Source organism: Eucalyptus grandis, chromosome 11 (genome assembly GCF_016545825.1).
Source record: "Eucalyptus grandis isolate ANBG69807.140 chromosome 11, ASM1654582v1, whole genome shotgun sequence".
Taxonomy (NCBI): domain Eukaryota; kingdom Viridiplantae; phylum Streptophyta; class Magnoliopsida; order Myrtales; family Myrtaceae; genus Eucalyptus; species Eucalyptus grandis.
In genome coordinates, this window is record NC_052622.1 from 43,567,570 (window position 1) to 43,592,835 (window position 25,266).

General features: G+C 39.4%; 3 protein-coding genes across 3 annotated transcripts; 1 reads left to right on the top strand and 2 right to left on the bottom strand.

Moving 5' to 3' along the window:
• Nucleotides 1–5,770: 5,770 nt before the first annotated feature.
• Nucleotides 5,771–10,452, top strand: LOC104425851 (dihydropyrimidine dehydrogenase (NADP(+)), chloroplastic). The gene is made up of 7 exons (XM_010038683.3): nt 5,771–6,263; nt 7,238–7,501; nt 7,596–7,766; nt 8,815–8,927; nt 9,010–9,196; nt 9,872–9,981; nt 10,098–10,452. The coding sequence occupies exons 1-7, from the start codon at nt 5,985–5,987 to the stop codon at nt 10,252–10,254; spliced, it is 1,281 nt and encodes a 426-aa protein (XP_010036985.1). The 5' UTR covers nt 5,771–5,984; the 3' UTR covers nt 10,255–10,452.
• A 38-nt stretch (nt 10,453–10,490) lies between these two features.
• On the bottom strand, nt 10,491–16,552 carry LOC104427651 (protein KNATM). Its single transcript, XM_039305466.1, has 4 exons — nt 16,023–16,552; nt 15,751–15,879; nt 13,981–14,134; nt 10,491–10,807 (listed from the first exon to the last, which is right to left on the bottom strand). The coding sequence occupies exons 1-4, from the start codon at nt 16,224–16,226 to the stop codon at nt 10,791–10,793; spliced, it is 504 nt and encodes a 167-aa protein (XP_039161400.1). The 5' UTR covers nt 16,227–16,552; the 3' UTR covers nt 10,491–10,790.
• Nucleotides 16,553–19,810: 3,258 nt separating this feature from the next.
• Nucleotides 19,811–23,992, bottom strand: LOC104425850 (NF-X1-type zinc finger protein NFXL1). The gene is made up of 2 exons (XM_010038682.3): nt 23,898–23,992; nt 19,811–23,132 (listed from the first exon to the last, which is right to left on the bottom strand). Exon 2 carries the CDS (start codon nt 23,074–23,076, stop codon nt 19,879–19,881), a length of 3,198 nt encoding a protein of 1,065 aa, XP_010036984.2. The 5' UTR covers nt 23,077–23,132; nt 23,898–23,992; the 3' UTR covers nt 19,811–19,878.
• Between the last annotated feature and the right edge of the window lie 1,274 nt (nt 23,993–25,266).

The window sequence follows — 25,266 nt, forward strand, 5'->3', positions numbered from 1 at the left end:
ACATGTAGTGCAATTTGAACAAGTAATCTCTGACTTTTGAACTGGAAATCTCTCAACTCCCGAGCGACCGCGCTACCTTAGGGGTTACTTTTGAAATATTTCAGCTTTTGTTAGGTGCTAGACTTTTATTGTACATTTTTTTCCCAATAATGCCTCGAACCTAATTTTTATTTATTTTTATGAGTGACGAGAACCCGCGCCGTCCTCAATGGCGCGAATTGTGGCTGCCTCCGACTTTCTATAGATATTTCTCTTCCAAATTATATCCTCTAAGTCCATGGACAAAGTAAGAATCCCACGAAACCATTAAATTATATTTTAGTACTGCACAAATCTATTTTGGCAATGACAAATTTTCAAATATACGAAGCATGCAAGCGTGGATCTCCTTAATCCATGAGCACACGTAAGTAGAGTAGTAATTCACCTTCCAAGGATCGAAAGCCGTTAGAGACTCGGTCAATTTCAAGTTCAATTTGTCGGTCAGGGACTGCTATCGAAAGCCGTCTATCCATGTCTCACCTTCGCAAGTGACCGGCCCACATATTTCTCTTTAAGTCGGCCAACCGTTTGTGAAAAAGCTTGAAAAATATCGAATTTAAATATTAAATAATGTAGTAATGTTTGGTTGGGCACTCCAGTAGGACCCCATCGATCAAATTTTCCCTCTTGATAAGTTGACAAAACGAAACGAGACAAAAAAGGATAATTTGCCCAAAAGCCGAACAAAGACGAAAAGTTCTTCGAAAATGATGCTCTGACCCTTCACTGCCTATTGTAATCTTGGCCCTTTAATGGAAAATTATACAAGAGAAGGTAGTTCACTTTCATGGGTAATCGTCCTATTCCTTGGCCCACAAAAGTATCAGAACGAAGCATGTACATCGAAACGAAGGATGCAAACAAATACTTTGTCCTTTCCCTTCGTTATATACAAATAGGACAATGAAAACAACTGAGATTGTATTCGTGTATATAACAATAACTGGGGGCCATCTAATTTGACTTTTTCAAACCTCCTTAGAGTCTCAAAGCCTTTTGAGAAATTTGGAGGTGTTTAACAACTATTTTCAATGGGCTTTGGGATGAAAACTAGCATTGAAAATGTTGAAAGTCCAATGTTAATAGAGACTAAGACTAGATTTGGACAGAATGTTATGTCTAGAATCGTTTTCTTTCCATCATCTTTCACTATTTTTAGGGTTTGTGATTGTTCATTGACACTAATGATCCGCCTAGGGTCGCATGACTTAGGCGACCCTCGCCAAGGACGCAAGTCACCCAAGGTAGTGTGACCTCGACCGATAGCTGTCGATGCCTGGCTTGCTAGGTTTGATTTTTTTAATAAAAAAGTTACAGTCAAAATCCTTTGTAAAAAAAAAAAAATTTGCTAAACATTATTTAAAATCAAAGTTGGTTTTACAAATGAGCTTTTATCAAACTAATTTACATTTCTCCGATGAATTTTGTCTTTTAGTATCTGTAGTGTACCTAAAGCCTATTCTAAAGTGGAATCGAACTCACCCTAATCGATGCCATTTACGGAAGCACATTCCTCTGTTTGTAGTTCGAAGAGGCAGATGCTTCGGCGCAGCTTCTTGATGATGATCCCTCCAGGAACGGAAGCGCACATGTACGTCTCTTCTCGATCAAATCGGAAGGGATTTGGTGCGGGAACGTGAACCGAACGTCGCCACTTGACTGTTTGTCGCCCGTGAAAGCGACACTAAAAATAGAGTCATCTCTGGCAATGGCACGTCAAATAAGGAGAAAGAAAAATTGCAGCGCACGCTTTCCTGTGAATGATGGTAAACGTGGAGGCAGGATTGCGGGACAGACAGAATCATCCCTCTGACATTTTAATTGTGCCTACACCCACCAAATTGTTTTTCTATTTTCGAAAATAAAAAGTTAAGCCGGAAATAAATTTAAAGTAGAAACGAGAAGTAAAAAAAAAAAAAAAAAATTTATTTCTTATTTTTAAAAATAATTTTTAGAAATAAGTTAATTTTTTTTTTTTTTTCTTGTCGGCCACCATTAGTCGCCCGGAGTCACCGCCCACCGCCGGCATAAATGGGTCGTGCAAAGAACGGCGGCGGCGGCGGTAGCGACCTGTGAACAAGAATAAAAAATAAATAAATATAAAAAAGAAATCGTTGCATTACCAAACGCATTTTTATTCTTTTTCTATTCCAAGAGTAGAAATTTTGTATAATTATCAAACAGGTCATTTTACTCGAAATTGTTCCCCGGAATAAAAATAGAAAATAACTATTTTTGAAAAAAAAAACTTTTCCCCACCCAATAAGCGTTATCATTCGCACCCTAAGATCACCAAAAATGTAAATTTAAGACACATATGTTGTCTCCTATCGTCATTTAAAGGGCCATTAATCCATCATCTATGTGCATACCATCATCGGATCTTAGTCAGCTATTCATTAAATATCCTAGATAAAAAAAATTCTCTCTCGCCAAAAATCACCAGTCAGCATTTAAATATCCCAAAATTAGACTTCTAAACTAAGGATGGTGATACCGAAAAAGTAATTAACTTACTTCTACGACATGATCATCAAGCTCTTACTCTTGAAGCTTGCTTCTATGTTCTACTCTTATAACATGAGATGTGTCCTTGTATATTGGTCAATTGCGGGCAAGAAGAAACGCAAATATCGGATCAATACTTCATTGGTTTTATCCCCCCCCCCTTCCTTTCTCTCCCCAACAACTATCGACATGAACTATTGAGATGTATGTGTAAATTATGTAAAAAAAAAGTCCCACGTCGAATAATTATTATGGTGCGAAATAGTTAATAAATTATAATTGACTCATGACGCATTGTTTTAAGTTTTTTAATGTATATGATTTAGCTAAATATGTTGACAGGGTCAGTTTTAGACTTGGCAATCTTATCGGGTAAAGGTATTAGCTTTCGTTACTCACTCTCAACAAATGATATCAATATTTGGCGAGATCAATGTGATTTTATGGCGATGATGAAGGTAGGCCCACTCCCAATATGCTGAATAGCTCAAGGCCTTCATGGTTTGATCCGGCAAATTTTTTATGAATATCTTAATAAGAAATCTCATGACCAATGATTCCATGACCTTCGTGATGGTGGAAGAGATGCACATTTAAGTTGAGATATGTTGATGCCAAAGGACACAAATTAAGGGGGAATATACCTAACACTAGGCATTCAAGTTGAGATATGCTGGCTTCCAAGGATACAATTAAGAGATAGTAGACCAAAACTAAGATCACAAGTGAGGGGATTAAGATGCATGCGAGAATTGCGTGGCATAAAGTAGTTAATATATCACAGTTGATCCATAAAATTATTAATGAACGTAAGTCCAATTAGATATGTTGACAAGTTTGAACTTGAGTTTTCTTTTGACAATTTCCTTGGATAAAGTGTGATATCCGAAATTTTATTTATATGATATTTCGGATATATAATTAATATGCTAATTGTCAATAGGGATTGATATTCTCTTGAATACATATCGAATAATTTTCCAACATTAAATTTTTATTGAGTTAAGTTTTCCCTATTGTTCTATATCTTAGTGATTTCAAAATAATTTTCCGATTTACCACATTTCAAATGAATATCGATATCCCTGTTTATTAACTGTAATGTAAAATATATATCCAAACTAACCTAATATCTTCATTTTTAGTTAAATTATGTCATTTGTCACTACTTTAGTTTGGACAAATGTCTTAATTCTCACTTTATTGAATCCATTGGATCTAGTTCTTATAACCTCATGCATGACGTTCAAAGGAAAAACACGAAAGAGAGCATATTGGCATTACTCCACTTTAGTATTCCTTGTTAAATTAGAAGAAGAATTGTCGAAGGATTGTCGAGTAACATACAAGTGCGAGGCATTCCCAAATGATTATTGTCAATACTCCTTTTGATAGTCTAACTCGTGCGAATCAAATTGAGTCAATAGAAATCGAGCTATCGCTGACTGTCAATCATTGGATTACAAAGCACTCTTCATTGTCGTCATTGTCAGATTAAGTATGTATAATGTTAATCAAGAAAAAACAACATCGTAGACCATACCGTATGATTGATTGAAGAATCTACAATTTTTTTTTTTGTGCTGGAGGAACCGGCTTGCAGCCAACAGCCGCGCCGTAAACCCTCACGTGACACTTAAGCAAGAGGACCCACCACCCCTGAGTCACACTTAATACACCTAGCGCCTCCCGTGATTCCCTCCCCTAGGTTTTGAACCCTTCACCTCTGGGCTGAGAATGCCTTATCCGGCGGAGCCACCGCGGCCGGTGGTGAAGAATCTACATTGTTCTTGAGTAGAATAAGGAAAATTAAAGACGGATTGTCGAGTGATATATAAGTGAGAGCCATTCCCAAATGATTATCATTGTCAATACTCCTTTTGATAGTTTGACCAGTGCGAATCGGATTGAGTTAATAGAAATTGTGCGATCACTATTCTCACATTCATATGCATAATCCATCTATCCGTAATGTATGGTCTAACCATAATAAATTTTGCCACATTGCATTGATTTTCACAATTTGCTATTCAATGACTAAACGTCTGCATATGTAACTATGCCAATATTTCCGATCTCTCATGAAATGCATGACACAATTTACGGTAACATTACAAATTCCTAGACGATTGAAAAGCCAATTCATGTCCAACTAGATAAATTAGTCAACAATCGTGACTCCCTTCTACCACACGCACATACATCACGGCGATGTGTTCCACCGTCAGATCCAAGAGATGCGACGTCAATCGTTGGATGATAAAAGCACTCTTCATCGCCGGATTAAGTATATACAATGTTAATCAAGACAAAACAGCATCTTAGACCATACCGGATGGCTGATTGGAGAGTCTACATCGTTCTGGGAGCAGAATAAGGAAAATCCGGCTGCTGCCTATCTGTTGAGTGTCGGTAATATGAAACCGAACCACGCGGAATCTTTAGCAGATCACGTTATCGTTTGTGATTTAATGACATCATCCAAAGGTTCCCCACTCACCATTCCAACCATTATTGGCTAACGACTCTGCACACATCAATCAATGGGCGAGATTAGGCAGCACCAATTACTCTTCAGTCCGACCATTTCTTTCATTTTCTTTTAACCTACTTATTCTATAATAAGAAAATGACACAAATATTCTATAAACTTTACCTCAACATATAATATAATTCCTAAATTTTTAAAGTACCCAATGTGATTTATAAATTTTTGATGCATATTCAATTTAATCCCTAAAATTACATGCCCCTTATTTAAGTTAATAAAAAAACTAGTTCTTAGACTAAATTGAATATATATTAATCATTTATGAACTACACTAATAAAATTAAAAGTCCATATACCATATTAAATACCAGTATAAAGTTCATGAATCGTATTGAATAAATTAAAAGTTTACGGATTATATTATATATTTAATAAAAATTTAAGAATGATTTATCATCTCTTTTATATTCGTCATTATATCTACTCTATATAAAGAGAAAGTTCAAAAAAAGAAAAAAAAGGCTCGACGGATGGAGTCCTGCCACGTCAAACGCTTCCGAAAGTCAGATTCAGCGTGGTGAAATCCGATTTTACGTCAATCATATTCTCCCAAATCGGGCACAGAAAGTACGGCCAAGATCGAACAAAAAGAAAGAAAAAAAAGTGGGGTTCCAATTATCACACCGCCCCTCCGGTGATGCAGCAACGTCAAACCCCCTCCCCCCGCCTCCCCCACGCACATGCAAAAATCCTCCTCCATCGTCAGCACTCCATTCCTTCCTCCATTAGAATATTCAAATCCTCCAGCTCGAAGCAGCAGCTACAAGACGCAAACGATTCCCCCCTCGATCCCCTCCTCCGTCCTCCGCCCCCCGAAGAATATACAGCGCGGATTCACCAGGCTGCAACTCCTCGATCTCGCTCGCCCCCGACATCGCCGCCGATGGCTTCCCTCGGTCTGAAGCAGCTCGGAGGCGCCCACCGCCCCGCCGCCGACCCCGCCGGGCTCCGGTGCCGCCGCCGGCCCGGCCTGTCCCCGCCCGGCAGGGTCGGGTTCCGGGTGCTGGCGTCCGGGGATCGGGCGGAGCCCGACCTCAGCGTCACCGTCAATGGACTGCACATGCCGAATCCGTTCGTCATCGGGTCCGGACCGCCCGGGACCAACTACACCGTGATGAAGAGGGCCTTCGACGAGGGCTGGGGGGCCGTGATCGCCAAGACTGTAAGTTCCTCGCTCGTCGGTGATGCCGGAAGTTCGTATTTGTTAGTTCGTCGGTGAGGTTAGGACTTGGGCGATTGCCGAGATCTCGAGTTCCCTTTTAGTTCTAGAAAATCGGCCACCGTCGTTATCGGAGTATCTGTCTCTGAGGTTAGAATTTCGGGGAAACTGAGCCTTCCTGATGGGTGATTATGTGTTTCTGTAGATCGCTTCTGAAAATTTGCATTTTTGAGTTAAGGCTATTCCGTTATCTGAATTCCAGTTGGTTCGTCTGCTCTGCTGCTCCGTCGACCGTGTTTTCCGTGATCCGAGTTATGGTTGCTTCATCTGCTCTGCTGCTCTGTCGATCCTGTTTTTCCTTCAAGTATAATTGAGTGGCACGTAAAGATTTAGTTTTGCTTTTGTGGGTCGGCATATAATGTTGTTATCTATTCTCGATAATGTATAAGCAAGTGTTTGCTTTCCATGCGACGTTTGCGAGGTGCAAACTACTTTTGTTATACATCAGATGCATTTGGAGCGTCATTTGGGAAACCCATGTGCATGGACGAGGCATAAGTCGTGGTATGTTGAGGTTGCTCAGCAGATGTTTAGATGTTCACTGAATTAGTATTGATAATGGAGTAAGGAGATAGAGACTTAAGGCTGTTAACTTGAGGGGAAAAAACAGAGCATTGAGGTTTCATGGACGTTTCTATCAGCAAGTGAACCCTTTGAAAGAAAAAGAAAGTACCTGAACTAAGATTGAGTGTGTTGATTGTCTTAAAAGTAGCAGAATGTAGCTGCCATCGTGGATTATCATATCCGTATCCTTTTCTCTCTACTATTTGGACATTTATGGAAGGGACTTTCTTGTGGCTTTTCTTCCGCTGTTTTGGCTTGTTGTTGGAATAATATCTATTACTGTGAACAAATCGTGCTGATGATATTGTGTTCTTTACTAATTTTTTGTCCACCCTTGTAAATCATTCTGCTAGGTTTCCCTGGAGGCTGACAAAGTTATAAATGTCACCCCTCGATATGCTCGGCTACGTGCTGGAGTAAATGGATCGGCTAAGGGACAAATTATAGGGTGGGAGAATATAGAACTCATCAGTGACCGACCTCTTGAGACGATGCTTAAAGAATTTAAACAGTTGAAAGAAGAGTATCCAGATAGGATTCTCATTGCTTCTATTATGGAAGAATACAACAAAGCTGCATGGGAAGAACTCATTGATCGAGTTGAACAAAGTGGAGTTGTAAGTTAAACTAGTACTTTTATATCTATTTTTCCTCAAATGGCTAAATCAAGTTGATGACCTCTTCATCTAACAATATGTACTGTTTCTTTAGGATGCCATTGAAATCAACTTCTCATGTCCACATGGTATGCCAGAGCGTAAAATGGGTGCTGCAGTCGGCCAAGATTGCGCTCTTTTGGAGGAGGTCTGTGGATGGATAAATGCGAAAGCTACTATTCCTGTTTGGGCAAAGATGACTCCTAATATTACAGACATAACGCAGGTTAGCTCTCAGTGTTGCAGATTCTGCCTAGTTTCTGGCAATTTCTCATGGGAAATTACTGATTGTCATTTTTAAAAGAAGGTTCAGGCGTTGGATCTATTGGGAGCCTGTTTATATTGTGTTATAAGAAAGTGCTCTCATGGCCACTAACTGGACTCTGTGTCTCTCCACTTTGCTTGGTGCTTATACTCTGAATTAGTATCCCAGCCATTTGATGCCTGTGTGCAACTGTTGGATGGTCAACCAAGATGATAAAAGGATTATTTTTCTGAGAGTGGTGGACTGCTCACCATGTAGAATTAAGAATTATAATTAAAATTGGCTTTTACTCTGTTCTTTTTGCTCTTGCCCTTACGTTAGATGGAGCACTTTTAGACTTAGGTTTGAAGCCTGCTCGGGATTACATTTTGTCACGTGATTATGATATAACTAATCAAATCATAGATCGACTAAGCATGTATCTTCATAATACTACTGCTTTAGTATTACCGGTTAGGTATTTAGGAGAGATGTTGCATGAGAAGTCCCAAACATTGGGTATGAAATGCAGTGAAGTCATAAACCTTTCAATCCGTGCAATCATCTAAACCTTTACTCACAAGTGCTATTGAGTCTTAAATTTTTCTAAATTTTTGCGATCATGTTCTAAACCATTATTGAGAAGTGCATTTAAGTCCTAAATATAATACTAAAACTGTAATTTAAGGCCATCTCATAGGCAATTCTCTATTGCAAATAGGATCCTCGATAATGCTGATTGAAAGATTCTGACTGAATTTTTTGAAAAAGGTTGAGGACTTGATTGTATTCCTTGGCAGGTTAGGACTTCTAGTGCACTATTTGTGACATTTAGATTACACCACACTATTAATAACCAAAATTAGATGCATGGAAGGAGGGCATTCTTGGCCTGTAGATTGCAATATCAAGTTTGTGTATAACCAAATATTAGTCACGCTTTAACTTCTCCTTGATCTTGAAGCTTGAAACCAGTGATGACTTACGTGTATATTGATTGATCTTGATAATGCATCTGTTTGTTCTGCAGCCAGCAAGGGTGGCTCTAAATTCAGGATGTGAGGGGGTATCTGCTATCAATACGATCATGAGCGTGATGGGAATCAATCTTGAAACGTTACGGCCCGAGCCTTGTGTTGAAGGGTACTTTTAACTCTTTTGCATTGACTACCGTTTTATTCTTTTTTGGGTATTGTAAAATGTAATCCTAAGTTTGATGTTTTAGGTATTCAACTCCTGGGGGCTATTCTTCCAAGGCAGTTCATCCTATCGCACTTGCAAAAGTCATGAGCATTGCAAAGATGATGAAGTCGGAATTTGATGATAAGGACCACACTCTTTCAGCCATTGGAGGTGTTGAAACAGGAGGTGATGCTGCTGAGTTCATTCTCCTTGGAGCAGATACAGTTCAGGTACGACAGGGGATTAGTTATTGTTACATATCCTTGGAGTGTTTATAACGTAAATTTCACCCCCTTTTCACAGTGTCTGACTGAATTTATCAGTTAGTTTGTTTATTAAGATTCCATAAATGTTACTGAGCACTTCAGATAATGAGCTAGTAAAATTCTTTTATTCTCCTTTTCCTTGTTCTTGCCGTCCTCCCAAGGGTAGGGTAACCCAACAGCATGTTATTCTGCAATGTCCTTTTCCACTAAAGCCTGGGCGGAATTGTTTACTTCAGTTGACAGCCACTAGATCTGCTGTGTGAATCCTTCCTAGTTGCTGGAAACCCAGAGTCTTAATTTGATCCAGAATGTGTGACCGAGCTTGTTGTGGGGTAAACTAGCAATGTATATTGCATTATTGGGGATTCTCAAGGCCTCATTTTTCTTGCACTGGCTTGGATCATGCTGAAAATGAGGTAATAACTTTAAGATTGGGGGCAGGGACTAATGCTACGACATAATCCCCTTCGGATTGATGTGACATCTGTTACTGTCCATACAAATTGGTGTTTCAACCTTTTTCTGTTGAATGTCTAATTCTTTTATTATGCAAAAGAAGAGAGCTTCTCGTGTGAAAGCCACTTGGCGATGTATGTCTTCTGCGAACTGGGCAGAGAATCATTCATTCGTGGTTTGCAGGTATGCACAGGTGTAATGATGCAGGGCTATGGCCTTGTCAAGAAACTGTGTGCTGAGCTGAAAGATTTTATGAAGACGCATAATTTCTCAACAATAGAAGATTTCAGAGGGTATAAATTATTTGGGAGAATCAAATTTTCTAAAACCTCGCTCTAAATTCCCAGGCGTGATGAAGTAGGGCAGGATTCTCACATTAATTTTTCTTTTTACCTCGTCGGTCTTTCAGGTCTTCTCTTCAGTATTTTACCACTCATACTGACTTGGTACAAAGGCAGCAAGAAGCAATTCGACAGAGGAAGGCAGTTCGGAAAGGCTTGCAGTCGGACAAAGATTGGACTGGAGATGGTTTTGTGAAGGAGAGTGAGAGCATGGTTTCCAACTAAAAATATAAGGATGAGCTAAGCCTTTCCTTGTACACCCAAAATAAATTGCAGCTTGAATTTGTAAAATGTATGTGTAGATGATGATGTTCGTTTTCTCTTTACGCTGCAATCAAAACTGATGCTGTAAATTGTGACTCATTTATCTGGCGCATCCCTGATTCTGGTAAGAGGACACCAAGAATTGACTGATTACATGAATTCATGATGTTCATTTCATCTTACATTCAGTCAGCTCCAAGCCTTCATTAGTAGATGCAAATGCCAGTACATGCACTCTGCACGTTCAGATTGATTTTTAAAATAATACAACAGAAAGAACACAAAACACCGTGCTCGGGCGGGGCAGACAGACTTGGGAAGACCACGTCCGTCGATCATAAGTTACGGCCCCATACAATATAAATTTTTGAAACACACATGTAGTCCATGACGTGGAAGAAGAGCGAAGTAGCCAGAGCGGCAGATTCTTGTTATCTTCCGGTCTTCGAAACCACCTCTTTCCTATCGTCTCGACCAAAGGCCCTCCTGGTCTTGGGTCAGGCATTTGTTTCTCCTGGAAGCCACGATTTAGATTAAACATATCAGCAATGAGAAATGTCACTGCCTTCCGGTTCTATGACGCTTCTTACATGAAATGAGTGCATTTTCAAGGATCAAGTCCAATCATCTTTAGCTGAATGACTTGGGTTCAAGATACGTTCGAATATGGAGTTGTTTTTGAGGAACAAGTTGTTACTTATGGGGGATTCCAACAAGGTAGAAACTACCGGATTTTCATGGGTGAAGCTAGAAAAAGTTGTCGAATCATCAATGATATTATCTTTTCAGGGTGGGGGATTCGACAAATTCATGGGTTAGGAAAGGGCCAAATGTGGAGCACACATAGCTGGGCTCAACTAGCGAGTTAAGAGCACTTGTACAGAATCGCTAAGTACTGAAGCATTGATATTCTTTATTTTCATTGTCAAAAAGTTGATAAGTTTTAAAAATTATTAACTAGAGATGTGTTTTTAGTAACTTTAGTAACTTTTTCACGTGAAAGTTTACTAGTCACGAGATAAGTAGTTAACCCCATATAAAATCTTACTTTCTATGTGTGCACGTTGGCTAAATTGCATTGGTAATTTTCTAGTTTCTAATATTTTCAAACTTGCGTTTCCCTATCAATGTGATTATCCGCTTAAAGAAGGTACGAGTTGCTAGTATGTCAAAAGTTACCTTTTCTCATGAAAAAACTCACTACTCAAATAAATAGTATTTCATTAAAAATGCTCCACAAATATTTGTCAATCGAACAAACAATATCATATGGCCATTTCCATTGGGGCGGCGATATTTCCACCCTCTTTAAAATTAAATCCACCCCCATTTCCACTAAAAATATAATATTGTCCTCAATTTCAATTGCAATCTAAAGTGATAGCTCCAAATTTATTTAGTTTCTTTCTTTTTTAGTTTTCTATTTCTATGTGGGATTTAATTGTGATAATTAATATATCACATGCTTGTTTTTGTTTATGCTTTTCGCCAAATGTGTACTTATTGCGATTTAAATAATAAAAAGTAGTCTTTGTATTATTGCTCTTATAACAATTAATCTATCGTTCATCCCTCTAATCTCAAAAGTTTACTTTCCTAGTATATATTTTATTTTTTAATTTCGTTAATCTAAAATATAAATCAAGCCTCTATATTTACTATATCAAAGAATTTGTCTGTTTTTTTGTTTCATTTCTATTGGCGAGATGCTTTAACACATAGCATGTTAGACATTATAAAAGTGTTTGGAAAAACACTAACATTGACATAAAAAAGTTATGCCCAATAAGATATCTTGATATTGTTCGCAAACACTTTGCAAATGATATTAATTTTTTTGTCATAACAAAATAATGAAATTTTAATGATACTTTACAAAAAATTCTTATTTTATGCAACGCTTTGATATAATTAGATTCCATCTTTTGAAGTTTCATGAATGAGAAAGTAACTATGATATTGTCTTGGAAAAGCTTTAAAGAGTTTTTTTTGTTTTTTATTTTCTGTATATGTATATAACAGACAAATGAAAAAAAAAGATTTGATGGAAATATGCACAACAAAGATGTAAAAGTTTGTAAACACATGACTGTGTTCAAAAGTTATCTATGTTCAATTTTTTTCTAGATTTTACTGGACAATTTATCTATAAATTTGCTTGACAATGTAGGAAATAAGTAGGTTTCCTTCAAAATTTCTCTTTTCAATAAAACTAATCTTTACAAAAGTAAAATTTAAAAAACAGAAAACATAATGCCTTTAATATAATGGGATATCCACAATAAACAAGAACAAATGACAACTAAATCCTACATTAGAATAGAAAAACTAACAAAAGAAGAAAAGTACATATATTGGGGGCTATCACTTTAAATTGCAATTGAATAATTAAGGGTAACTTTGTCTTTTTAATGAAAATCGAATAGATTTAGTCATGTAAATGGTGGAAATAGCATCACCCTTTCTATACTTACTATTTTCGTGATATGCACAATCAATATTTTAAAAAGTAAATATTTCTTCATCAAACACATTTAAGAAGTGCCTTAGGGCAATGCGGGGTATAGTTCCTGCATACGAGATGATTATCAAAAAAAGTTTTGAACCTATTGTACAACAATTAATTCAGTTTGTAACACTTCGATTGTTCCAATTTAGTTATAAACATTCTAATAATATGTCAATGTAGTCAATTCAGCTAATTTTAGTCAAAAATCATTAACGTGAATGCAACCGTTGGAATTAAAAGAAAAAATACAGAAAGAAAAGAAAATATAAAAATCAATAATACAAAATTCATTAAAAAATTGCAAAAAAAATTGTCTTTATCCAAATTAGCGATTTCCTACTAAAATTGGTGGCAATGAATACATTAGCAAACATCAAGAAGTTTATGACTGAATAGTATAATTGAAAATTTTAGGATTTTTGGAGAATAATTGTCCATTTTTTGAGGTGCAATCCACAAACTTCGCCCTACCCCTCCTCGGTTAACCGCGCTATCATATCTCCCCAAAGCTCATCAAGCAGCGTGGGATGGCGCTGGGGTAGCGACGTGCAGTGGCTTGAGCTCCTGCTGGGTATGAGTGGTTCTGCTGGAGATGTGGCGACCAAGTGGGGACGAAAGGGAAATAGGAGAGAGAAAGGTGGGAAAAGCTAGGGCTTTTGATTGAGTATTGTCCGACACACTTTAGTTTTCTGTATGAAAGTTACCACTGATGTGGAGAAATGCCTAACTACTGATGATTTGCAATTTACTTCATATAAAATTTAACTGATTACACGAGAAAATCGCTAGCTAAAAACTACGTTGTTTATTACTTTGAATGTGGAAAATCATTAACTCGGTAGAACAATTGCATCACTCGTGTAACAGTCGACTTCACTGATAATAACGATCGAAAGCTTATTTTCCTTTTGCAGGAAGTTAGCTTTAATTTTTCATATTAAAGTAGTAGTTACTTTCTCTGTGTTATTAGTAACTTCTCATTAGGAGAAGAGGAAATATGAGCCTATAAATGGACACGTGACCTTTTAGATATGATTAGTAAGCTTCCAGTAGGATAAATGACTAGTGATCTAGCATGTGGTGAACCGCCCAAAATGGTAAGGGAAGTAAAATCGCATCAATGGGCAGTTTTATTGCTGCAGATGACAGATGAGAATTGAGAAAAAAGAGAGACTCACCAGATAGAGAAGAGGTGGAAGGAAGAGGAGGAGGAGGTGGAGTTGTGATCATGTCCTCGAGCTGAGAATGCATGTCGTCGATGAAAGCCATGGTCTCCAGTTGAGGCTCTTCCATTGCTTCTCTCAACTTGCTTAGAACTGAGCAGTAAGCTCCCTGCGGGCGTCATTTGATTTGTCATCTTGATTTGTATAATAGCGCTTCTTCATTTTGGGTGGTTACTTCTGATATGAATATACTCGTCCCAATCTAACACAGAGCTACGTACGATCTGTTTCAATTCTTACGGTTCTTAGCGCATGCTCGATGACTTAGTGCATGCCTCAAAGGGCTTTGTCCCTCATCTTCTTTTTCCCCTCTCTTCACTAAGTGGCTATATAAATGTCGAACTGCAAAATCAAGATTCTCAAGGCGACGTTCAAAACGTGCAATTTCAAATTAGGGTTAGTCTTTGCCATTAGTTGGATCTTCAAATGTTGTTTGTTTTCCTCGCATCATCTCTTTGGCTACGCATGTTTTCTGTGGACTGTCTATAAGCCACGTAAGAGATGGACATGTAAACTCATATCAAGTAGGGTACAGATCTACAGGCAGATATTGGAAAAAATCTCTTTCTAGGATCTGACTTTTAGTTACGAAACCTGAGAAAATTGATTGAGGGAAATGCGACCTCAATGATAGGACAAGAACAGATTGATCCACAGCTAAGAACAGTACCTCGATTTAACCTGTCTTGAACGACTTAAAAAAAAAAACCATTTACATTTGAGGTGCTTGAACAAGAACAATGATACCAAACGTAGGCAAACAACTGGCGAGTGGTAAGTGAATTGGTTTTATTAACACGTCAATCAATGCATTTGAAAACTCTGAACTCAAATTCCTGAATGGAGAACCAAACTACCATGCAATGGCAAATATCAGAGCTCATGCCCCTTCTTTATCTGGCCAAACAGTAAGTATTGTCACTTTCAAGTGGATAACAGATGCCGCTTTCATCAAGCCCTCAGGGCTCAGTCACTCAAGATAAAAAGAAAAGCAAAGTGGTCAAATCCCACCACTGTAGATTTGATTTGACTCATATTTCAGTGCCCTCTCTCTCTCTCTCTCTCTCTGTCTCTTTGCACAATGTGCCCTGTTAAAGTTCCGTACTTGACAGTGACATTACTCAAGATGAATGGAGAGGAAAAAGAGATGCCCTTCTCATTGATATGAATTTATATTGGGCATGGAAAGGTTGATATGGTAGAAAGTAATGTTTCAAAATTCCTACTTTTTGCTTGAAGTAGTAATTTTACCCCCACATACCCATTTAAGTTTGTCACCTAAAATCTTTACGTCCCTAATATTACTCATGAAAAAAAGTGATGTGTGAAAACACAGAGTTTCATGCCTTTCTCTCGATATGCCAAACTGAAGACCAGTTTGGAAATTATGACTTTGGAATTCTATTGCTCTGCAATTTTATGTTCCAAACATTTCCAAACAATATTGACAATTTTAAGTCTTGTTTTTATGAGCCATACTTTAATATACAAATCTAGTTTCTTTACTGCTCTACAGTTTTATATTCCTTTATAATGAATTTACAGATATAAGTTTTCATTTGTTCCTTCGAATGCTTTGCTAGTTTGATGATCATTTATACAACCTAATCCAAGACAGATTCACTTGTTTGCTTTCCCAAAGAATAATAATATACATACTGAAACGACACTGTCTTTTGCAGATGCCACGAAATAGTAGGGCTTGTAATTAAAGGAGCAGCTTACCATAAATTGGTCTAAATCGGATTGACTCGGCGTGCTGATCTTGGCTTCACCATGTTGATGTTGGCGGAGGTGTACTTGTGGATTCATCATCATCTGGTGAGTCATGTCATCTTTGCAAGCTCCACCAACCTTCAAAGGAAGAAAGTGTAAATCCTCGACATATACAGATCAGAAACGAAATGACAAATTCCGTGTAAATGCGTGTGTTTCGCGTGCGTGAGTGAGTGAGTGAGTGAGAGAGAGAGAGAGAGAGAGAGAGAGAGAGAGAGAACTTTCAAGCAGTTGAGGTGAGCTTGAACGAGCTTCCCATACAGAGGGTGGCTTGATATGCTTCTCTTGAGTGCATCATGATTTTCACACTGATCTTCTTCTCCCCTTCCTCCTCTAATTTCTTCATCTTCTTCTTCTGCTTCTCCTCCTTCTCTTTTCACATCCCTTTCCAGAACCTCACAACAATCGTCCCTCAGACCCTCCATTTCTTGAAACCCTCCTCTAAACACGACGACACCTACATGGAACCCGACCAACCCCTTAATTTTATACTAGTTGTTGTCTGAATGTGAGCGAATATTCATATCGGATGTTGCGAGATGGGACTGACCCATGCATGCATATCTTTGCATCTCTTTAAATGCACCAGATCAGAAGACCCTACTGATGATGAAAGGATGGGATCTGGCCTTCACTCACAACCCTGATATTTTTGTGTCTTTTCACATGTGTTCTTTGAAAGGAACGCTTCAATGCGGGGACTGCTGTGTGTTCTCGAGCAACTCAATCTTTTGACAGTACAAGACTCTATATTTAGCGCAGTACTCCCAATTTTAACTTTCTCAAGTGTTGTATCTTTCCCCTCCCACTAACTCCCCCTCCCTCCCTCCCTCCCTCTCCCCCTTCTTCTGTCTCTCTCACACGCATACACCATCAAAAGAAAGCTTCCAAAATGGCCACTGTTCAATAATGAGGGGATGCCTGTAGTTCGTTTGCAGCTAAGGAGGGGAAACGGACGTACTCCAGTCCTCGTTGTTCGGATCTGGTCATGGCCTCATCACTATAAATGAGCAGTCGCTTATAAATGGTTAAAATAGCAGTGATGGTGAGAGTTCCGTGGTGGGACTTGCGTTATTATGTGGCCGCGAACATTGACCGAGAAAAGTTACAATTCGACTCTCCTTATCTTCTGCTTCTGCTTCTTCTTTTTCTTTTTCTTTTTTCTCCTTTTGGGCAAATTGTTTTTGGCCTCTCAAGTTGAATTTATTTGCATTTCAAGACTCCATTTATTTTGCAAAAAATAAATCATTTTAAAAATATTTTTTTTTAAAAATGATCCTCTTTATATAGAGCAGTGCTATTTCCACCCTCCAAATGACTAAATCTACTATCATTTATAGTAAAATATTTCAATTGTAGTTTTAGATAATGGCCCCACTCCTTTTTTCTATTTTCTTTTTCTTTTTCTATCTAGAATAGTTACCATAATTAAGAATTTCGCATGTATTTTTTGTAGATATTCTAATAACATGTTACATGTTCCCTGTAAAATTATCATGCTAATGGTAAGGAAAAAAAAATTCTTTGATATGATATAAAACTGAGAAGTCTCTTTATCATGGATATTTAGTGCAAATTTATTGTTATTATCAGTTCATATTTTTTAGGCAAGTCTGGTAAAACTGAAATACAAGTGCTAAAAATAGAATTAAAACATTGTTTGACAATAATTTTTATATTACTAATCTCTTCCAAGAGATTTTTAACATTTTTTTATTTTTAGCAAGATTCTAATTACCACCCATCGTTCATCTTTTACACAAACTAACCCTTCCCTTACTTACCAGATTAATTAATTTTTTTGCCTAACTAAATAATTTAAGTCAATTTTATTTAGGGAATAAATCATCATAAACCTCAAATAATGTCCGTTGTGACATATTTATAATAAACTTTTTTCCGTGACACCAGAAATCTCTTTATACATATGTGATGCATGTATTCTTCGTCAAGATTCCACCAATGAAAACCATTAAAGATGTGTCTATATGAATGCCGAAAAACAAAAAATGTTGACATGACATCTACATGACTTAATCGAATTAAAAACAACATTGTTTTAACTAAAAACCATCTAACAAAACATTAATGGATGGTAAATGTGTTACATAGATACATATTTGAAGTTTTTTATGTCACGAGAGATAATTTAGACTAAATATGTCAGAGTAGATATACTTTGTGATTTTTAATTTCACAAAAGAGTTTAGGATAAATGTTTTACATTGACATAATTTGTGGTTTTTTTGTGGCTTTTCCTCTTTTATTTAAGATTAAACAAACTTAATTTCATTAAATGTTGAATTTTAATTTTCAACACTTTATTGGATTATCAAACGGATCTCAATCGGCATAGCTACTTACTTTTATTCTAGAACTATGAATACTTTGTTCTTCATCGTAAGCAAAGATGCGGGACGTTATTACTAATTTTTATAGGCAAGAGAAAAGATGTGGAAATAACACAGAAATTATTTAAACTTTTTGCTATTGTCTAATGTGATTCCTGATTTATTTATTTTTTGATATATCAATCTAACTCCTATGCTTTTCCAAATCGGCTCAATATTTGGCCGATCCTGTTGGCTGACGTGAAGTGCCATCTCAATGGCGACTGGACAAGATAAATGACATGGACTGCCATCTCAATCCCATTTCTCCATCAAAGATTTGTCCCTTTTCTTTTCTATCTTTCCATTTTTTTCTTCTTTGTCCTGTACCTTCGTCTAGTGATCAGCAAGAAAATACTTGAATTCAAGTCAATTGGGGTATACTAACCACTTAAACAATGAGTTAATAGGCTAGTGAGGACATATTAATAGCTTATCATAAGTCTTATGAGTCAATTAAAATATATCAATTACTTCCGTCACAATCTTTGATGTGGACATTTCTAATATAATTCATATATGCATTCTAATAATGACCATCATCCGTCTATGTGTGCATGTGTGTGTTCAACCTCCATGGAGGTGTTGCGACCACAATTTGGCACCCAAATCAATCCGAAAGAACAGAAAGAGATGGCGGGACTGGTGATGGCGGTGGTGGCCAAGGGGTCAATGTCAATGGTGACGTGATCGTTTGGCCGTTGGCTAAGTTTGGCAATGATGTTTGAATCCATCAACGCTAACGAAGGTGCCTGAAATGATATGAGCTAAAAATGATATGAGCGACATTTGATAGATATAAATTTAAAACATCACAAACATAAGTTATCGCCCTTAGATCTAGTAGAAATGACTAGATGATTTTGAAAAGCTAGGGACTACATTAGTATTAGGCCATTACTTCAGATAAATTGATGATGGAGACGGCTTATGAGCGAAGATAAGACCGAAAGATGGCTGAGAAAGGAGGGAAGATCGACTAACTAAGGTCGTTCATGGCGAAAATGCAAAACCATGACAAAAGTAAACCAGAACAGGTCCCATAAATCCTCGCATGAACAGAGAAGGAGAGAAACTGCAGTCGATAAAGAAAGACGATAGTTATCAGAATTCACAAGCCTCGCCACTTCTGTATAATTTACTCCAAGCGGGCAACAAGCCTAGCCATGGAACAAGAATTTCCAATGGCTGCGAGATTCAAACCCAGAAATTTCGTTTTGCATAGTTCGCAGCAAGTACATAGCAGCAGAACATAATCATTATGGAGAAGATACATCCATTCTGACTCAATGTGATCGAGACTTCAAAAGGCAAATCCCTTGCAACAAGTCAATTTGTTGTTGCGACCATTTTCATCATACAAAACGAACGATGTGTTTATCCAGATGGACATTGAAAATGATGAATCAAAAGCATTTGAATTGTGGATATTGACCCAATGCTCTAATTTGCAAACCGTGACTTTTGCTCCAAGAAACAACAAAGAACCTTACAATTACAATTGTTTATTTTCAGGAAAAGTAAACAATGATAGAACAGCATATAGTCATCCCCATTTAAATGGGTGATCAACAGAATTACCAAACAGAAAAATAATGCAACCTTGCTCCAATATACAGTGGAAGTAAGGAGATGAAAAGATTACTTGGTAGCCATCCCCTCACGTATGGCTTAGCATGGCACCATCTCAAGCAAAAGCAGTCTCCCAATCATCAACTACATCGACCATGTCATTGGTTTCATGAGAAGCTACATCATGCTGTTCTTCCAGATCTGAAGCACCTATCAATTCCATCTGGGAACCGGCATTTGAGATGTTTTGAGCGGTTGCAGAAGCAGAACTTGGAGCTTCTTTTCCTTTGATGGTAGCAGAAGCGACAGACCACCCTTCATCATCATACAATGAATCATTCGCTGCACCAGGCTCCTGAACTACAACCTTCTTCCATGAGCTGCTGCCCATGTTAGTAAATGCAGGCCCTCGCCATGCATTTGTGGCGAAGGACTGTGCAGATGAGCCTCCATTTCGAAGAAATGTGACCGCCCCATAATATACCGATCCGTGATCCAAAGTCCTCATAGCAGTTGCTGCTCGAGTCATGTCACTGAATACAGCCATTGCATTCTTGTCATTCAACCAAAGCAGCTCACATTCTCCACCGAACCTTAGGACCAATGCACTTATATCCGATCCCCTAGGCAAGTCGAAGAAAGACACTACATATCTTGGATCCATATCCACCAAAGGGTCAAAGGTAGGTGGGTTCAGCGCATTTGCATTCATCGGGCCCTTGACACCAAGCACACGAGCCGGCGCTTTTGATTTGGGGGTGACGCAAATAACTGTGAAACATCTCTGCTCCCGACCAACCTCATGGATTGTGAGCTTCCACCTCTGTGCTATGAGCCTCAGTGCCTCTCTTTTTTCCTTATGCATCGGACGGAACACGTGGACCTTAAGACTGGCCGTACTCCCCATGCTCTTGCCATACAACAAGAATTTGCATCTATCCTCGACAGATAACACCCACTTGGGATCACGCCTAAAGAGGTCTGCCACCAACTCGAAGTTCTCTTTCAAACGAAGAGCATCCAAATTTGGAGAAACGATGTTAAAAGCATCCGCAAGGACTCGTTTCCGTTCCAACCTAGCACACTCATCATCACACATCAGCTTCCTCTGTCCAAGAGGGACCCTTCCAGAAGAGGCCTCCAAATGCTGCAGTGGAGGCAATTTTTGGATAAGAGAAGCTTCACCAACATGATTATCGTCACTCCCTCCAGCATCACATGGGACGTTTGCCTTAATCCGTGCACAAGAACACATAATTGTGACAGCGAACTTGCATCTCACATCAGGACAAGGAGATGAGGGGTGACAAGGTGCTTTACATGTATGCCTACATGCCCTCCTTGGAGCACCGCATACTTGCCCACAAGAAGCCTTATGGTGGGCTTCATCTGGGGTATCGACGTCACAAGGTGCTGGGTGACAAGTGCGACCACATGCGTGCAGACCACAGCGCCTTGTCTTGCCGCATAGGTTGTTACACGTAATGTTATTAGTGCTCCCACAAGGTATGTTCCTGAGAACAACATGCCCACCTATGCACTCCTTCACCACAGGCACCGAGCAAGGAGGACAATCCCCGAAGTGGCAGCTGTGAGAAGGCGCATGACCACAAGGTTGGACGACTGAACAGGGATGCGGACACGAAGGCAGAGGAGTGCCACAAGGCAATGGAGGTGGGATAGAAGTTCTCCCACACGCACAGCTTAAGTCGGTAAAGATGCTTCGAAGGCAAGGAGGGCAATGCCCACTGTGACACAGCACTTCACATGAATGCTGTCCACACCTGAGCTTTTTATCACATACCAGAGTGCAAAAATGTTGATTGGTGTCAGAACTGGATTGAGGGCAGCAACGGTCGCTGCATCTATGCCTGCCGCAGTTCTTCTTACGACTGCACGGTTTCTCACATGTAAATATTTCATCCATCATCTTGTGGCACAGCACTGTACGTGAAGTTGAGCCACAACGGCACCTCTGGATCACAGGAACTAAGCAAGGTGCGCAATCCCCAGCGTGGCACTTGTCTTTACACCGGTGAATTCCGCATCTTAGGGCCTCGTCACAAGTCTCAGAACATGTTGGAATTGGCTCCAAACAACTTCGCCTTTCTTCTGGCAGATTAGTTTTCCCACAATAGCAAGTTTTGATCCTGCTAGGAAGTAATTCACACTCCCCGCAAGGACCGGGGTGGCAGATTTCATGGCATTTGTGATTGCCACAACCAAGCTCCTCTCCGCAAGTTGAACCACAAGAGAACACACCTTGTTCAGCTTCTAGTTCTCCTTTCAAATCCATGTCGCCACATGGTATAACCTCTACCTTCCTCTTGCAGAAGCAAGAAGCGTCAAGCAGAGCATGGCAAGGGTCACAAGGGCCCACGTGGCAAGTCTCTCCACACCAATGGCGTCCACATTCAAGTAGCTTGTCACACTTCTGACCACAAGTAAGAAGAGACTTCCGGTCAGAGCATCGGACCGTAATTGTTTCTTTCCCACAAGGGCATGGCTGTGGCGGAGCAAACGCCTTACAGGGAGGGCATGGACCAGGATGACATTGCAAGACACAGACATGAGGACACAGATCCTCCTCAGCCTCATCGACCCTTGAGGCCCGACTCTGCAATGGCTTGCCGCAAGATTCGCCACACGAATGTGGTATCAAATAGAAATCAGAGGGCGGATCTGTCCTCTTCCCACAGAAGCATAGATATTTGATCTCATTTGAAGACATGAGCTGCACCTTCTGACAACCGGGGCACCGCCAGTTAACACCACAGTTCTCCACAGACAGATCAGAAGAGGTGGGTGCAAGAGCCCACTTCCTGACACAGTTCAAGTGGAAAATGGAGTAACAGCACGGGCATGACCAAATGGGAGCAGTTCTGCGAATCATATCGCAACATATCATGCATTCAACGGTGCCCTTCATTAGCTTCTCCTGGATTTCCTGGGCAAGCTGTGGCAAGTTCTCATCCTTCGAGCCCTTCCTTTCATCCATAACCGTCCTTTCATTGCCCCTCTCCTTCCTTTGTCCAGTGACGCGACTCCGATGAAATTTTGAGCCATAACTAGCTCCGTGGCCCGAAGTACTAGTTGTTTCTCCATTACTCCCACTTAATTTCGAAGTGTTGCCTCTAAGCCAACTAGGACGATCAGAACTCACACTATCTATGGAGGGGTTTGAAACCAGACTTGATGACGAGTTCAAAGTAGCAGCACTTGGAGATATTCCACTTTGGATCCACTCCTGAGGAGCAACTCGGGAAGGAAATCTTCTAGACCCTCTTCGATTTTCTTGGATTTGAAAGCTCATAATCTAGATATGCAGAACTGAGGAACTCCTATCCTCCAACAAGACAGAGCAGGACACTGCTATATTAAAACAAGAGACTGAGTCACAATCTTCTTTCGTCTAGTTGTACTCAGTATAGAAAAAACAAAATCACAATTTTTCAATGGTGGCAGATCCTGCAAGTCGTAATTCATCAAATCACAGATTATACAAGAGACAATGCCAATCCATCTTGTTTGGAAATTAGCAAGAAACATGAAATTGTGAATCTTTAACCAATTGATATGAGAGCAAGAGAATGTTGATGGCCAAATCATGAACAGCAATCGGTGTGATCAAAGCAGTCCAAGCTCATAAACCTTTGTTGTCAAGAAATGATGTATGGCAGCATTTTAAACACATCTACTACAACTCACCTTATCTTTTTTCTCCTCTAGTCTCTCTCTTCAACTACAATTCTTCTTCTTTCTCAACATCCCCTCTTATTCTCTTTCTACCAATCTCTAATTCACTCAGTGTCGTGAAAGGATCATAACACCGGTCAACTAGATGCTATCTTTCTGTGCCAGTCTCTAAGTTCTATCGGCTTTCAGGGTTGTTCAGCACATCAAAAACCCCGCAACCGAGCTGACATTAAATATTCTTATGAAGCAAGTAAAAAAAAACAGCAGCAGCAGCAACAGCAACAATTACAAGAAGCAAAACCTGGATTTCAGACTTCCAAAATCTGATGTAATATAGCAGAACAAAGAAAAAACGAAACACCCCCCACAGAGATAACGTAATCCTAGGGACATTTCACCAACGACCAAGTTCAAGAAAAGCCGGAACCACGTCATTACCCGTCAAGAATCCTGCAAGAAGACCCGCCTCCTCGCCTCCGATCTCTTCTTGTTATTCCTGCTTTTCTTTTCGAGTTCTTGGAGCCGAAGAGGTGACTTTCTTACGAGTAAAATATGAGAAAGCATGGGAGGGTCGATCTGGTGTATATATAGGTTCACGTGGGGAGTGGGCGGGCGGTTGTCGTGCGGCTCGGCCTTGGAGCCGAAGGAATTCGGACCCACCAGTCCGCCGTCGCCGTCACCATCACCCCGTGGCCCATTTTTTGAATGCGATTTTAGTACGTGGGGAGCACACAAGAGCCGGCACAATGGACTTGGTCTTGGGCTTTCCATGAGCTTGGCCCATACGATAAAGTCTACGACTAAGCGGCCCAGCCCAAAATTCGGGCCCCTTTCCTTTTTCGTGCTAACTTGTCGTCGACCCGAGGTTCGATCGGCGCGGCGTTCTTGCCATAGATCCAACCCTCTGATCCCGTGCGTCGGGACGATTCTCGAGCTGCTTGTCATTTTGCCAAAGCAGAAGAATGAACGCCTCGTGATTCTCCCGGGGGTGAGGACGATCGGGTCGTTTCATGGATTTTTCTTTCCTTTCGCTGCAATTTGCTTGAAGAATTTGCTTTCTCCTGCCGCTCCGTTTTATGAGCCGGGACGAGACGGGGAGCTCGATGTCGAAACTAGGAAGGGTCTCCCGGGATTTTGATTTTAACATGGTAAAACTCACTCGATTGATTTCATCTATGTTACTAACTGTCTTGACGAAAAAAATGTGGTTTATTACACAAAAGGAAAAGAAAAGAAAAGCAAGACAGATTATTTGTATCAAGTAGGGATGATCATGATTCTCGAGTATTGCCTGAAACATGATAACTAGACCGGTGAGAACTTATCTGGTTTTAAGTTCCAAAATATGAAGGATAAGCATTTCAACGAATAAATTCCAGATTATAAATAGATTATTACTGGAATTTGGAACTTGAAATAAGTTTTTATGTTCTTTTTTATCTATATCTTTGTGCGATCCTACAATGTGCTCATTTTAGCACTAGCATAGCTAAAGAAAAGCCTTTGACATCCGACTTACCACAACATCAAAGCTAATTTGGTCTCATCGCATCACGAATTGATGTTGTAGTTGTAATCTATCATAAATCGACCAAAGTCAAAGAGTTCTAAGTAGTATTTATCAAATCAATAATTACAATAACTTAGGAATAAACATCGAGCCAGAATTTGATGCTCGCCGATAATCACACTTATCGTAATGATCACAATTGAGTTTATCTGAGCTGACCAAGTTCTTCAAGAGAGAATGCGCCAAACTATGAAGGCATATTCCAGGTCATTCCTCCATGCTGTTTCGTAAATTGCT

Excerpts from the sequence above, each read along its gene's own strand:
- LOC104425851 (XM_010038683.3), top strand. The coding sequence starts at position 5,985 with ATGGCTTCCCTCGGTCTGAAGCAGCTCGGAGGCGCCCACCGCCCCGCC. Across the intron at positions 7,502-7,595 it reads GAGTTGAACAAAGTGGAGTT|GATGCCATTGAAATCAACTT; the intron begins GTAAGTTAAACT and ends CTGTTTCTTTAG. Across the intron at positions 9,197-9,871 it reads TTGGAGCAGATACAGTTCAG|GTATGCACAGGTGTAATGAT; the intron begins GTACGACAGGGG and ends CGTGGTTTGCAG.
- LOC104427651 (XM_039305466.1), bottom strand. The coding sequence starts at position 16,226 with ATGGAGGGTCTGAGGGACGATTGTTGTGAGGTTCTGGAAAGGGATGTG. Across the intron at positions 15,880-16,022 it reads CTCACCTCAACTGCTTGAAA|GTTGGTGGAGCTTGCAAAGA; the intron begins GTTCTCTCTCTC and ends CTTCCTTTGAAG. Across the intron at positions 14,135-15,750 it reads CCGATTTAGACCAATTTATG|GGAGCTTACTGCTCAGTTCT; the intron begins GTAAGCTGCTCC and ends TGACGCCCGCAG.
- LOC104425850 (XM_010038682.3), bottom strand. The coding sequence starts at position 23,076 with ATGAGCTTTCAAATCCAAGAAAATCGAAGAGGGTCTAGAAGATTTCCT.